General features: G+C 44.9%; 2 protein-coding genes across 2 annotated transcripts in view; one reads left to right on the top strand and one right to left on the bottom strand.

The window, feature by feature from the left end:
* The window catches only part of CHMP4C (charged multivesicular body protein 4C), a 31,848-nt gene extending 26,657 nt beyond the window's left edge, over nucleotides 1-5,191 (bottom strand). The window contains exon 1 of the mRNA XM_010846205.1: nucleotides 4,875-5,191. Coding sequence (XP_010844507.1) covers nucleotides 4,875-5,064 — 190 coding nt within the window. The 5' untranslated portion in view covers nucleotides 5,065-5,191. The remainder of the gene's footprint in view (nucleotides 1-4,874) is intronic.
* A 2,966-nt stretch (nucleotides 5,192-8,157) lies between these two features.
* ZFAND1 (zinc finger, AN1-type domain 1) overlaps nucleotides 8,158-15,116 on the top strand; it is a 32,764-nt gene continuing 25,805 nt past the window's right edge. The window contains exons 1-2 of the mRNA XM_010846238.1: nucleotides 8,158-8,227; nucleotides 15,025-15,107. Coding sequence (XP_010844540.1) covers nucleotides 8,158-8,227; nucleotides 15,025-15,107 — 153 coding nt within the window. The remainder of the gene's footprint in view (nucleotides 8,228-15,024; nucleotides 15,108-15,116) is intronic.

Here is a 15,116-nt window from a genome sequence, read left to right as displayed (position 1 = left end):
GCCACCCCCTGCGAGGGGCGGGACGGTGACAGACGCGGGGCTGCAGCGCAGGCGGCCCGGGCTGGCTGACCGCGGCCTCCAGACGCCGACCGCCTGCAAAGACTCGAGGCGTGCGGGGCCGACCTCACCTGTAACAAACCGCCGCGGAATCACAAAGGCGGATGCTTACAGAGCACCGAGTTAAGGGCTTTACACAGTAAAGTCAAGCGCCCTCGGCCCTGAGGATCAACCCTATCGTCAACTTCACGCAGGTGAGGAGACGGAGACTCAGGCCGGCCCAGCCAACGGTTGGACATCTGCTTCAGTTAAGCGAATCCCTGTGACCATCTCTTAATGATACCAGCTTTTAAAAAAAGAAAAGCCTCGTAAGGGAGGTTAGAACCGGGACCCAAGGTCTAAGGGTTCCACCGACCCGTGCGGCAGGAGGGGACGGCAAGGCACTGACACGCTGAGCCCCCGCTTGGGGGGCAAGAGTCCTTGGACACACGGCTGTTACTGTCCGTTTACGGTGGGGACGCAGACGCGGAGCACAGCCTTGTGGACGCAGCCGGGAGGGAGAGGGTGGGGCAGACAGAGAGCAGCTGCACACAATGTATATGTATAGCCGACTCACTTTGCCTTACAGTAGAAACTAACAACGTTGTAAAGCGACTATACTCCAATAAGACTTTTAAAATAAACGAATAAAAACAATTGTTTACAAGTCCTCAAGCTGCTGGTCCTTGGTCATCCCAGTGACACACACAAATGTCATCCGTGCTCACGGGCGCCGTGATATGAAAATGGCCAGGAAGCGCTTGGAGTTCCACCCCATGGACATGACCATGGATTTGGTTTCCTCACCCTTAACCCTGGCCCCAGGGCAGAGTCACCCCCAGAGGCACTCCAGCCAGTTACACTAGAATCTGTGGGGGTGGGATCCTCCGAGCATCGAGGCGACTTTCACATACAGCCAGGATTGAAGACTGCTCTGGAGGACAGTGCTCAGCAGAAGCAGAAAAAGGAATTAAGTGGTATCTAAAAAATGTGCTTTCCCACCAAGCGGATTGCTGGTTATAAAGGAGTTCTGTCATAGTAATCTGAACGAACTGTGCTAAAGACTTTCTACTCTTCTCCAGTTTTTAACCAGACTATAGACCTTGCTTCCAAATGTTACTCTTTCAGATCAACAGGGCCTTGATATCATGGTTGTTTTCACTCAGGCTCGTTTAGGTAGAACATGGAAACTGCCAGAGAAGTCTGAAGGAGCATTAGCCACCACTGCACGGCCTTGTTCTGAGTTACAGTGAAAGCAAGTTTCAGACTCGGATCTGCAGATGCGCCTATTAAACAAACACATCTTGGCCATGTGGGCCAAAACAGTTTGTCAACCAGTTTTATGAGCTCACTGAAGCCCCAGCTCCATGTCTTTTAGTCTAATATACGTGATATGAAAGGCTCACTGAACACAGACAATGACCTTCACTGGCAGGGTGCCATGCTCTATGGAAGGTCAGACACCCACCTGGACCCAGGACTGGACGCTGCACTGATCTGACCAAGCCCCAGGCGCCATCCTAATGTTAGTTATAAACCTCATTCATCCTTAATGCCTGTCCTTACATTGCGAGCAAGGAAGTACCTCTAAACTCTTAGCCAACCCACATGTTTAGGATAGCCACAATTTCACCAATGAAACTCCATTTCTAAGGTTTATTATGCTAATATAACAGTTACTCATTTTACCAATAAAACCCATTTCTGACATTGAGGATGCTAGCTGTCAAAACTCCTGTTGTGGAGACCATGGAAGAATGTGAAGTGGCCAGGAATGTGCAGTGTGCACTGCAGCACTGCTCACAACAGCCAAGACACGGAAGCAACCTGTGTCCACGGACAGGGAACGGATAAAGAAGATGCGGTGCACGCACACAATGGAATATCGTCCTTGTTGTTTAGTCACTCAGTCGTAGCTAACTCTTTTGCGATCCCATGGACTCTAGCCTGCCAAGCTCCTCTGTCCATGGGATTTCCCAGGCAAGAACACTGGTGTGGGCCGCCGTTTCCTTCTGGAGTGGAATATTACTCAGCCATTAAAAAGAGTGAAATAATGTGCAGAAGCAAGGATGGACCTAGAGATTGTCATAGTGAGTGAAGTAACAAAAAGGAGAAATAGTATGATATTCTCTATATGCAGAATATAAAAAGAATCTAAAAAGAAATGATACAAATGAACTTATTTACAAAACAGAAACAAACTCACAGACTTAGAGAACGCAGTTATGGTTGCCAGAGGGATAAGAACAGGAGGAAGAGATAGTGAGGGAGTTTGGAATTGATGTGTACACACAGCTGTATTTAAAGTGGATGACCAACGGGGACCTACTGTAGAGCACAGGGAACTCTGCTCCGTGTCATGCGGCAGTCTGGATGGGAGGGGAGTTGGGGGAGAATGGATACATGGATATGTGTGGCTGAGTCCCTTTGCTGCCCACCTGAAACTATCACAGCATTGTTATCGGCTATTCTCCAATACAAAATAAAAAGTTTTTTTTTTTTTTTAATTGTTCTGTCTGGGAGTGTGGCCCTTTCTGAAATGATATTAACTGGACACCCAACGAGTGTTCTTGACAGCATGTTCTTGGACTAACCACCTCTAGAAGTAAAACTTTAACTGCAGGTACATGTGTCACTCTGATTACCAGGTAATTTATAGCCATTCTAACACTGACATTGTGTAGCACAAGGCCCTTTTAGTAGTAAGTCTATTTGGCTTTATTACATGTGTGAAAATATTTCTTAGTGGCTAGTGGAACACAGTAGCCATGAGCATGTGAAGTTACTTGGTTTATTTGAAGATGCTGATGCTGACAGTGTATCCAATGCATGGTCTATGACCAGATTCTCTCACAGCTCAGACTACAGATGGCCTCACGCCAGCCACACTCTTCCTATTCAAGGCCCACTGCAGAACCAGGTGAGGGCCACACCAGTGAAGGTCCCATGGATAAATGACAAAAGATAAATGGCCTTTCTGACATCAATTGATGATTAATACTTGAACTTGAGACTTATATCTGTAGCTACTCCGATTCAAGGAAGTTCGGTTGACGCTCTTATTCGTGTCGTCTTTGTGTGAATCTTTATAAAGTCTGCTTATGACACTTTAGTGTATTGCCACCTCAAGGACACTTCGATATTATTTTACATTATTTTCTTCTGAAAGCAAATCTGTATTTCCACCACTTCACAGAAGCAGATGTTTTTTATTTTTCAGATTTTTTAAGCCAATATTTACTTAACAACCACTGTGGATAAAGCTACAAACAGATCCAAATGGATAATAAAACAAAACAAAAAAAACCTTGACTGACACTAAGCAAATGTCGGAGTGCCTATCAAACCAAAGAGGAGGGACCCAGGAAAAGAACAACCAATGGCTTTTTAGCAAGTCTTAATGTCAGAGTCTCTCCGCATAAACTGCCATTGAATAACATCCCAAAATATTTTCAGATATGAAGTAAAAATAGAAACCAGCACTTAACTCTAAAACAGGCCATAATGGGGACAAAAGTTGTACACCAGAGCGGAGGAAAATGAAACTTGGTTTCTTTATTGTTGGCTATAAAACGGGCACAAGTGTAGCGGACACATTTTGTGGGGAGAGCAAGACTTTCAAAGCCAACTCCAAGACATGGTTCCTTTCCAGCACTAAACAATGGCAGGGCAATTAGGGCGAACTAAACCTTCCCAAGGTTTCATTATGACTCAGAAAGCCTAACTTCTTGGGAATGCAAGTTCAGGGTTCGGTGGAGAGCACAGTCCTGAATTGCCAGCCCTATTTCTGGGTCTGCCATTGACCTTGTGTTACAAGAGCAAATCATTTCAACTTCTTGCTGGGTTTTTATATGCGCCACGGGGGCTGTTTAGATTTGTTCTCTATAGAGAGAGCCATTCACCAAAGAAAGCAATTCACCCTGGCAAAGAACAAAGGGTTCAAGGTGCAAAAGAAGCATCCAGAATGATTACTGACTCAAAGTCCTTCCCAAGTGGCAATAGCCAGTGGTAGAATTAATATTTAAATCTCTGACTTTTTTTTTTTTTTCATATCTCAACTGCACCACCAGCTAAAGTCTTCCGCAGCGAAGGGAACCGGAACACACCAGAATATGCGTCCCTGGAGACTTACAGGCAAGGTAAACTGTGTGATTCAAAACACAAACGCAGGGCAGAGAAGTTGATATGTGCAGCTGGAGTCAGCAGGACTGGACCAGGGTGAGACAAGCTGGGGGCAAACTTTAAAGCGGCACCCCCCCAAAAAAAAGATTATCTTATAACCCAGATAAGTAAGATTTTATTGGAATATTTTTGAAATTCAAAATTAAGGCAAAAAACTCGATGATGAACAAAACATCACATTTTAAAATGAATTTGATTTTTTTTTTAAGTCTGTACAGAACACATAGGTGTGTGTGTTAGTTGCTCAGTCCTGTCCGACTCTTTATGACCCCATGGACTGTAGCCCACCAGGCTCCTTTGTCCATGGGATTCTCCAGGCAAGAACACTGGAGTGGGTTGCCATTTCCTTCTCCAGAACACATAGGAGCCAATTGCAAAAGAAAAGAACCAATAACACCAATCCGGTCTTTACTTTAAATGTTGATGTTTTGTTCATCACAGATGCTTCTGTGTCAACTTTGAGCTTTCTAAAGATTGCATTAAAAATGCGATTCGTCTTGATCACTGAGATGTTTGGTGTGTCTCCCTCTTTCGCCATCGAGGATGGTGCTGCGCTCAGCCCTCTCCCAGTCCGGGCCGGGGGATCATCACCGGTTCCCAGAAAGGCCCGGCAGGCGCCGGGCGGACAGGGCTGCCCCAGGCCAGGGGGTGCCTACCTCGTTTGTTCTGCGTCCCGTGCTTCCTGGCCAGGCTGAGCTCTCTCTGGATGCGGCCTTCCAGGTACTCCTGCTTCTTGCCCAGCATCTCCTCCGTCTCCCGAAGTCGGGCCAGAGCTTCCTGGGCGCTGGGGGCCGCGCGGCTCTTGGAAGAGCCTCCACCTTTGAAGAACTTGCCCAACTTGCTCATGGTGCTGGGGGGCCGGGCGGCGGTCCGCGGGGCTCGGGGCTCGGGGCTCGGGGCTCCGGGCGCGCCTGCGAGCAGGTGAGCGACGTTCGCCCGGGTCTCGGCCAGGCCCGGGGAGGCGGCGCCCGCGAGTCCACACGCCGTCGGGCGCAGGTGACTCCCTCTCCCGGGCATTTCCTGGCGGCCGGGCCCGCCCCGCGCGCCGGGAGGGGAGGGCACCGCAGGCGGACGCGGCGGCCCCGCCCGGGCCCCGGGCATCGGGAGTGAAGAGAAGGAAAGAGCTGGAAAGGCCGCAGGGGCCGCAGCCCGGGGCTGTTGTACCCACGCTGGGGGCTCACCCGGGGCCAGTGACCGATTTGATGCCGGCCCAGAGAAGCGCAGACGGCTGTCGGGGGTCTAGTGCGGGGCCCGAAGTTCAGTTCAGTTCAGTTCAGTCGCTCAGTCGTGTGCGACTCTGCGACCCCATGGACCGCAGCACGCCAGGCCTCTCTGCCCATCACCAACTCCCGGAGTCCACCCAAACCCATGTCCATCGAGTCGGTGATGCCATCCAACCATCTCATCCTCTGTTGTCCCCTTTTCTTTCTGTCTTCAATCTTTCCCAGCTTCAGGGTCTTTTCCAATGAATCAGCTGTTCACATCAAGTGGCCAAAGTATTGGAGTTTCAGCTTCAGCATCAGTCCTTCCAATGAATGTTCAGGACTGACTTCCTTTAGGATGGCTGGTTGGATCTCCTTGCAGTCCAAAGGACTCTCAAGACTCTTCTCCAACACCACAGTTCAAAAGCATCAATTCTTCGGCGCTCAGCCTTCTTCACAGTCCAACTCTCACATCCATACATGACCACTGGAAAAACCATAGCCTTGACTAGACGGACCTTTGTTGGCAAAGTAATGTTTCTGCTTTTTAATATGCTTTCTAGATTGGTCATAACTTTTCTTCCAAGGAGCAAGCATCTTTTAATTTCACGGCTGCAGTTACCATCTGCAGTGATTTTGGAGCCTCCCAAAATAAAGTCTGACACTGTTTCCACTGTTTCCCTGAAAGCCGGTGTGTAATGTACGTGCACCTTGCCGACCTGGCCTGGAAGGACAAGATGCTGGTGTTCCACACGTGCGTCCTGTGTGTTTTTGTCTGTGACTGCATATGAGTACAGGGTCAGGTCTCTGTGAATAAGAATATTCAGGTAGGTTCGTGCCGGGGTGCATGGTGTGGGTTGGGAGGGTGGGGGACACCGGCTTGCAGGGACATTTGTGTGCCTCTGTGATGCAGGTGTGATGGCAAGTGGCTTATTCTCAGAGCACCTGGTCTGACTGGGCGTATTGCCGCAGGTGTAGACTGGGCATGTTGATGTGTGCTGGCTGCCCATGGGCATGGGTGGATTCTAGATCACCACCACCCCCCACACCGCTTGAAGTGAAGGAGGCGGGGAGCATCTCTTTTCCTAACGTGGGGACTTTGGAGTGTGTTTCGTGGCCGCATTCAATTCAGTGTCACTGTAAGTATCTCTCTCTCTTTAGTCACTAAGTCATGTCTGACTCTTGCGACCCCAGGGACTGTAGCCTGCCAGGCTCCTCTGACCATGGAGTTCTCCAGGCAAGAACACTGGAAAGGGTTGCCATTTCCTTCTCCAGCTGTTAGTATATACAAAGCCTTTAATGGGGCGTCCTTGTGTTTGGATCTATATCAGATGCCTTTGCAGAGACACCTCAGTAACAAAAGGGAAAGAATGTCTTAGAGAAAAGCAACATTCTTTTGTTCCTTTTCAATATCTCAGTCCCGTCTATTAGAGCTGCAAACAAAGAATTTGGTAAGATGAAAGCACAGCAATGGGTAATGATTATGGATGATGCAATTCAACTGAAAATCTGTGCAGAGCATGTTACAAAGATGTGGAATACGGGACTGTGTCTGTGTCCTAGTTTTCCAGGGCTCTGATGGCCTCCACATAATACAGGCCTATTTGAGCAACATTACCCACTGCCATCAGGACCTGTTTGTGATCATTAGCTACCCACTGATTATTAAAGCGGAGGAAGCACCCATTACTATGACAGACACACCTTCCTACTCAAGACCAATAACCCACTTTTGTCTGCTATCACACCAACCCAGAAGCATCAGTTCAGTCCATTTTACCCAACATTGGTAGATCCAGCATTACATCTTGACAAAGAAATTGGAAAATTTTATAAGAGGCTTAGTGTCCTATATCTTAGACACACAAACATGTGAACTTATAATTTCCCAATAACTACAGCCTGCCGTCTCTTACCATTTCCTGCCTGGCCATCCAAAGCACTTATGAACTGTAATACATCTAATCTTGTGTATATTACACTATAATAAGCATTATCTTTTGTTATTATCTAAATGGTTCATAAATCTGTTTTGGAACTTATTTTCTTGCTTAGATTTTAAGCCCTTTGAGAGTGGAGAAATCGCACATGTTCTGCTGGTCAGTTTAACCAAAGTTTACTGAGAGTATTCTACACATAAGGTTCTGGGAATGCAAGTATAGTCTGCCATCTGGGAGCTCAGCTTATAGTAATAGTAGCAACGGGTGCCATATTTGAGCACCTATTATATGGCAAGCATGCCACATGTCTTCTTAATAACCCCTACATCAACCACACAAAACAGGTACTGCCGCTCTTCTGACAGGTAAACAACCCGGCTCAGCTGGTGACTTGGACAAGTTCACAAAGGTAGTGAGTGTAAAAGATCCTTTTGTTTTAAAGCTTCTGGTCTTTCTGCTGTTTACATGACCTTTCCCTCTGTGTGGTTCGGACCAGAGGAGAAACTCACAGAGCATTTATTTAATTAAATAACAGGGGGAGTAAAGAGGCTGCTGTGAGGTATCAACTTTCAGAGATCATACAAGTATTACTGAGTCCATAAAGGGGTATGTTTAAATAAGAACCTCTCCAGTATAGAAAAAAAACATTCCGTTCTGGCTCACTAGACTCTGTATTTTTGTTGAGAGAACATTGAAGAAATAGAACAGAGGGACGGAAAGTTATGAGCTACTTAGTCATCCATCTATCCATAGTTTCATTCAACAGCTACTTATGGAGCATCTCTGTTTCGGGCATTATGGTAGACAGTGAGGAGATGATTAAGAACAAGATGAAGGCATTTTACAGGTTAGGAGAGAAGACAGGAGGTAAGCAACTTATCCCACAAATAACAGACTTTATAAGTTAAAGTTTTAATAAGTGCTATGGAGAACTCGGAAGGACAGAGACCTGTCAGAACAAATTGTAGATAAAGTTGATTTTGTCTTGGGTGTCAAAAAAAGGTGGCTTGAAAAAGTGACATTTAACCTGGAATTTGAATGATGAATAGAGAATAGCTTGGTATAGAGAAGGGAAACTGGTTTTCCAAGATAAGGAATCATTCATTCATTATTTTTTGCTGAGTGCATACAATGTAGCCAGTACAGATCTGGATGCTGGAGACTCAGCAGTGAAGAAAGAGAAACTAAAATCCATGCATTTTTGAAGCCTACTTTCTAGTCAGGAAATGATGGACAATTAATTAAGAAAGCAATGTACTCGATGGAAAAAATAAAGCAGGTAGTGTTAGAGAATTAATGATCCAGACAATATGTGGAAAAACATTGACTCTAAAGAATTAGGTTTTGACATAAGGCCAGGTTTCTGGTGACAGAAGAGGTGTGAGATTGTCTCCAAACGTCAGCTGAGTCCTGGTCCCATAGGGGCCACCTGATGTTCTAAGGATCTTGTTTTGTATCCAAAGAGCAAATGAAAATCAGTCAGAATTTAAAAGAAAGGATGTAATCATTAATTTAAAATTCAATGGAAAAATCTATTTTACTCAATTTAGTGTGTCACACTTTCAGAAACACACATCGTGTGCAAAGCAAGCTACATTTGAATTAAAAATTGTTCCTTTCCATTAATATGTAAATTCAATAGGGAAAAAATAATACTGGCAAGCAAGCCATCCATCCAAATATATATTAGTATTTAATCCAGCGGTGGGATTTAGAGAATAAATGTTTAAATCAATGATGTAGAAGCTGAAAATAACACATTAATCTTCATTCAATACTCATCCTATAAATGTGGTTTCATAAAGAGTTCTCAGCAGCTAGTGTGTTATTCATTGTTTAATCTCAATTGATCTCAGCTAATAAGGAGGCTCTTGTTCAAAAGAATGATCTTGTTCAGAATGATTTACCATGGTTAAGATGGCAAAGGAAATTGGAAATTTATAGGTCTGTTAAAAAGACTTAGATGTCAGGCTAATTGATACATTTTGGTGACCCCTTGAAATTACATCCATTTTTAGAATGTCAAATGAACTCTCCAAAGCAGCAGCAGCAGAATTACCCTTTAAACACACTGCAGAATCATCAAATAGTTATTTATTAAACAGCTCAACGAACATGTACACATTCTTTCCATCAGCAGTTTTTTGTTTGTTTCTCAGAACTAGATATTCATTGTATATAACACAATCACAGTAATAAATACAAAAGTAGCCATTATGAAAAACAATAATTTTGCAAAAATAAGTTTTATTGCCCTAACTGATAATGAAGATCTACGGTGCCTCTGACTGAGTTTTGCCTGCATAGCTCTGTATGCGTATTTTCTCATATCTCTGTCCATGCCTGATTAGAAAGAAATTAAAGAATCTAAGGGTTCTCAGATTGAGCTATAAAGTGTTTTCTACACCAGCCACTTAATGAATATAAAAGGAGAGGTAACCCATCCACCTCAGCATCATCTTTATCACATAACCTTCCCAAAGTTGATTCTTGATGCGTGCTAAGTCACTTTAGTCATGTCTGACTCTTTGTGAGTCTATGGACTATAGCCGGCCAGGCTCCTCTGTCCATAGGGTTCTCCAGGCAAGAATACTGGAGTGAGTTGCTGTGCCCTCCTTCAGGGGATCTTCCCTATGCAGGGATTGAACCCGCGTCTCTTACGTCTACCTAGAAAGCCCCTGGTTCTTAACAAAGATCATTGGAGAATTGGATTCTCCCCCAAGAGCCTGCAGAAGGAACACAGTTATGCCAACACATTGGTTGTAGGAGTTTTCACATCCAGTACTGTGCGATGATAAATTGTGTTTTTTTAAGCCATTAAATTTGTGGGAATTTATTGTAGTAACAATAGAAAACTAGTACATATAACAAGGAGCTGATCTGATCTAGGGCGGGTCCTAGAAACTCTTTTGAGAGCGATGAGGAGGAGAAAAGTAAGTAAGTGAGGAAAGGAGAGAGCATCCCAGACTGAGAGACTAGTCCATGTGGTGGAGCAGAATAGCTGGTGAGTACAATTACTTAAGACGTCAATGGGAAGACAGAGAAGGAGAGTAGTTTCAGATGCTAGGGACAGGGAAGCAGGAGGTGGGTAATTTTTTAAGCCATTCTATGAAATGGGAGTAATAATAGAATATATCTTAAAGTTTCATTATAAAGATTAAATAATTCATTTAGGGGCCTGGTACATAATAAAATAATCCAAAATTTTAGCTGTTATTATTGTTCAGTTCAGTTCAGTCGCTCAGCCGTGTCTGACTCTTTGCGACCCCATGAACTGCAGCAGGCCAGGCCTCCCTGTCAATCACCAACTCCTGGAGCTTGTTCAAACTCATGTCCATCAAGTCAGAGATGCCATCCAACCATCTCATCCTCTGTCGTCCCCTTCTCCTCCAGCCTTCAATCTTTCCCAGCATCAGGGTCTTTTCCAATGAGTCAGCTCTTCACATCAGGTGACCAAAGTATTGGAGTTTCAGCTTCCACATAAGTCCTTCCAATGAATATTCAGGATTGATTTCCTTTAGGATTGACTGGTTGGATCTCCTTACAGTCCAAGGGACTCTCAAGAGTCTTCTCCAGTATTGTTAGGTTTGAATAAATGTTCAAGATTTGATTTTGAGTATATTGTGCAAGATAAGTGTTAGGGATAGATCAAATCTACTGAATGTTACATAAACATACAGAGACAGATTAACGAACAGCTACACAGTGAACATCTGTGTAACCACAACACAGCCCCCTGTCCTCGTGGAGCTTGCAGTACAGAGGAGAAGACAAACATTAATCAAATAATCGTATAAACAAGTAGAAAATCAAATCTGGGACAAATGTCTTGGAGGGGATATGAGGTGGATGTTACAATAGCAGGATTTGTCCTAGACAGGAAGAACAAAGAATTTCCTAAGGAAAACATGCTTGTGGTAAACGCTGAAGGAACAGCAGAAGTGAGCCAGATCAAATGGGAGAGGGAAGAGTATTCCAAGCACGAAGAACACCAAGTGTGAAGGGCCTGAGACTGAATATGAAGAGGCCCCGGGGAGATAAACAGAAGAGAAAGACAGGTTGGGCCAAGATTTGTAAGACTTTAAATGCCAAGCAGAGTCATTCCTTTCTAGATCATGTGAGCTCCTTGAGATTGGGTCTTAATCAAACCTAGAATCTTTGATTCTATATCAAACCTAGAATCTTTTTTGATATATAATAGATACTCAAAGGACTTGCTAAGTTGACTTAAGTGCAGATTTCATTTTGTAGCTAATAGAAGCCACTGAAGGTTTTTTTTGGTGGGGGGGACAGGTAAATTATAATCTTGCCTGGTTAGTGTTAGTAAGAAACATATGTTTCAAGTCCCACTCACTTACTATAGCAGACGGCTAATGTCCTGGAGGACTGAATTTTTGCCTGTGCATTCAGAGGTCTTTCGCAGGTGAAAGGGTAAAAGCGTTACACTCTGAAAGTGGAGTAAGAGTGAAACCTGTCTGCTAAACCGGCCCAATGACAAGAATGACAGTGAGGCCACTTGGTAAAACATAGCTTCCCAGGACCCGTCCTAGACCCTGTAAACAAGACTCCGGAGAAGCTGTGCGCAGCTGTATTTATTGACACGCACTTTACCTGATTCTTATTCTCAAGCAGGTTTGGAAAACTCTGGTATGGAGGACCTTTAAGGGCAACGGAAAGGCATGTGCAGAAGTATGAACATCTGAAAGAGCCAGAAGGTATATCATGAAAATGACTGGGGAATAGGGCGCCTGAGAGGAAGTGGTTGTTACTGAGGCTGGAAATTGTGAAAAGCTTTACTGGTAAAGTTTGTCCTCGCTAAGCTGAAAAATCTTGTGAATAATGGAGACCCAATGGAAGATCTTAGGCAAGGAAGTGAGGTTTGGGGGAGGAAATAATTCAAGAAATGGAAAAGTACAGGTTTGAGAGACATTTTTGAGAAATAATTGAGAGTGCTTAATGGCTACTTTTATGAGAGAAGTGAGAAAGGAGAGGTGGAGAATGAATCCGAGGCTTATCATGTGGCAGAGTGCCTTTGTTAGGGAGCAGATGATGTGGTAAGAAAGCATTCCATTTTAGACTTAGAAATACAGAAGGAGAAACCTCCAATTTGGGAGGAAGTTCTCAAGGCAGAGAATATGGTTAAGGAAGTCATTGGAACCATGGGAGTGTCACTTGTACGAGGATGTAAATTGATAAATGGTCCAAGCACAAAATTATGGGGAAATGGGCATGTTTAAGCGACACTTACGGAAATCCTTCCCAGTGGCTCTGTGATAAAGAACGCAGCTGCCAGTGCAGGAGACTCAGGAGATGTAGGTTCCACCCCTGGGTCGGGAAGATCCCCCGGACAAGGAACAGCTACCCACTCCAGTATTCCTGCCTGAAAATCCCATGGACAGAGGTGCCTGGCAGGCTGCAGTCCACGGGGTCACAAAAGAGCAGGACACAACTCAGCAACCAAACATCAACAAGGGGAGAAATCAGCAAAGAGACTCGATGGAGACGGAAGAGTTAGCAACTGTGTCTCGGCTGTCCTCACCATCTACTGGCAACCTCCTTCGAAAGGGCTTATGCCAGGACTGTTGTACTCATTGCCTCTGACCCCACAGCAGGCCACCACCGACCCACGCCTCTGCTGGAGACTCCTGAACACTCACAGCAAGTCTGGCTCAGTCTCAGTGGGGCCACTGCTCCTTTCTCCTGGGTCCTGGTGCGCATGAGGTTTTGTTTGTGCCCTCCAAGAGTCTGTTTCCCCAGTCGTGCGGAAGTTCTGTAACAAATCCCACTGGCCTTCAAAGTCAAATTCCCTGGAGGTTCTCAGTTCCTTTGCCAGATCCCCAGGTTGGGAAATCTGTTGTGGGTCCTAGAACTTTCACAACAGTGTGAGAACTTCTTTGGTATAATTGTTCTCCGGTTTGTGGGACCATCTAATGCTTCCTATACTCCCATGCTAGTGAACTGAAAGAACAAAAACATTTCCATTATTATTGCGCTGATAAATAAATATTTGCCACCCAGCTAGAACATTTAACGGTAAAATTCTATAGAATCTGCCCTTGGTTAATGCTATCAGATAAAGAAACATACAAAATCTATATAAGCCACTGGTTTTTAATGTTTAATTTCTTTATTTTTTATTGGACTATAGTTGATTTACAATATTGTTTTACCTTCTGCTATACAGCAAAGTGAACCAGTTATACATATACCCACTCTTTTTTTAGGTTCTTTTCCCATATAAGCCATTAAAGAGTATTGAGTAAAGTTCCCTGAGCTATTCAGTAGGTTCTGACTAGTTATCTCTTTTATATATAGCAGTGAGCATGTCATCCCAACCTCCCAATTTATCCCTTCCCCCAAGCTGAGCTTCCCTGTGGCTCAGTAGGTGAAGAATCTGCCTGCAATGCAGGGGATAGGGGTTTGATTCCTGTGTCGGGAAGATCCCCTGGAGAAAGAAAGGGCAACCCACTCCAGTACTTTTGCCTGGGAAATACCATGGACAGAGGAGCCTGGTAGGTTACAGTCCATGGGGTCGCAAAAGCCAGACACAACTTAGTGACTAAATCACCAATCTCCTCCAAGCCACTGGTTCTTCAAAATACCGGAAGCTGTTGACACTTGGATTTTAGTCCGAACTCTTCTACTAACTTGAGCAAATCATTTAATTTCTCTCAACCTGCAATGCATGAGACAGGGTGCTCAGGGCTGGTGCACTGGGATGACCCTGGGGGATGGAATGGGGAGAAGGTGGGAGGGGCGTTCAGACAGGGTGCTCAGGGCTGGTGCACTGGGATGACCCTGGGGGATGGAGTGGGAGGGGCGTTCAGGACAGGGAACACATGTACACCCATGGCTGTCTCATGTGAATGTATGGCAAAACCACCACAATATTGTAAAGTAGCCTCCAATTAAAATTTAAAAAAGAATTCACACACAAAAAGAATTTCTCTGAACCTGTTTATCTTAAAAATAAATAAATAAATAAAGAAGGAAGCTGGGATAGCTAGATATCTTCTGCTACTTCCAGCTCTAAAATCTAAAGTTTCTCTCCAGACCCAAACAAGCCTGAGATGAAAATTTTAAACAGATTTTTGAAGAGCAAATCTTGAAGTAAGGATACCTGTTTCCCAATCCACACTCCGCCTTCCTCAATGAATATTTGTTGGGAAATATTCAAAGGTATACAGGACGCACTGGATATTTCACAGTTCTTGTCCTTAGCACAGCTTTGTCACTCACCCACTCTGAGGCGGGTGGTGTCACGTCAGCGGCACGGCATCCCTTTAACCCCACCTAGAAGAGCCTCTCTTTTCTCAGTACCTTTGAAGTGACGCATCAAGCACATGAAGCTTCCTACCTCCCCATGGAATGACCACAAGCTTTCTTCAGGATATGTGTTAAATGAGTCTGTGTTCTCTCAACTGAGGGGCCCTAGGCAGCTCAGTGCGCACTCAGGACTTCAAGAGCTAGAGACCTTTTTTTCTGCCAGAACGTTCTTATATCATCAAGTAACACTGGTGTAGAACGAGTCAGGAATTCACACACACACACACACACACACACTTCTGAGGAAGCCTTCCACAGCTCCAATTTCGCGGAAGGAAGATAAGCACAGAGGGCACACAAGCACGCAATCTCCCAGAAAACCGGGTATTTTTTCTAAGGACTAGGCGACAGGACTTGCACCCGAAGAAACGCCGAACAGATCAACAACCCCTCCTCTGGCTCCGGACGCTCGGAGTGCCCAGTCCCTCTC

The sequence above is a fragment of the Bison bison genome, unplaced genomic scaffold, assembly GCF_000754665.1.
Source record: "Bison bison bison isolate TAMUID 2011002044 unplaced genomic scaffold, Bison_UMD1.0 scf7180017864233, whole genome shotgun sequence".
Lineage (NCBI taxonomy): Eukaryota > Metazoa > Chordata > Mammalia > Artiodactyla > Bovidae > Bison > Bison bison.
Note: the sequence above shows the minus strand (reverse complement) of the source record. Positions and strands in the feature narration are given on the sequence as shown.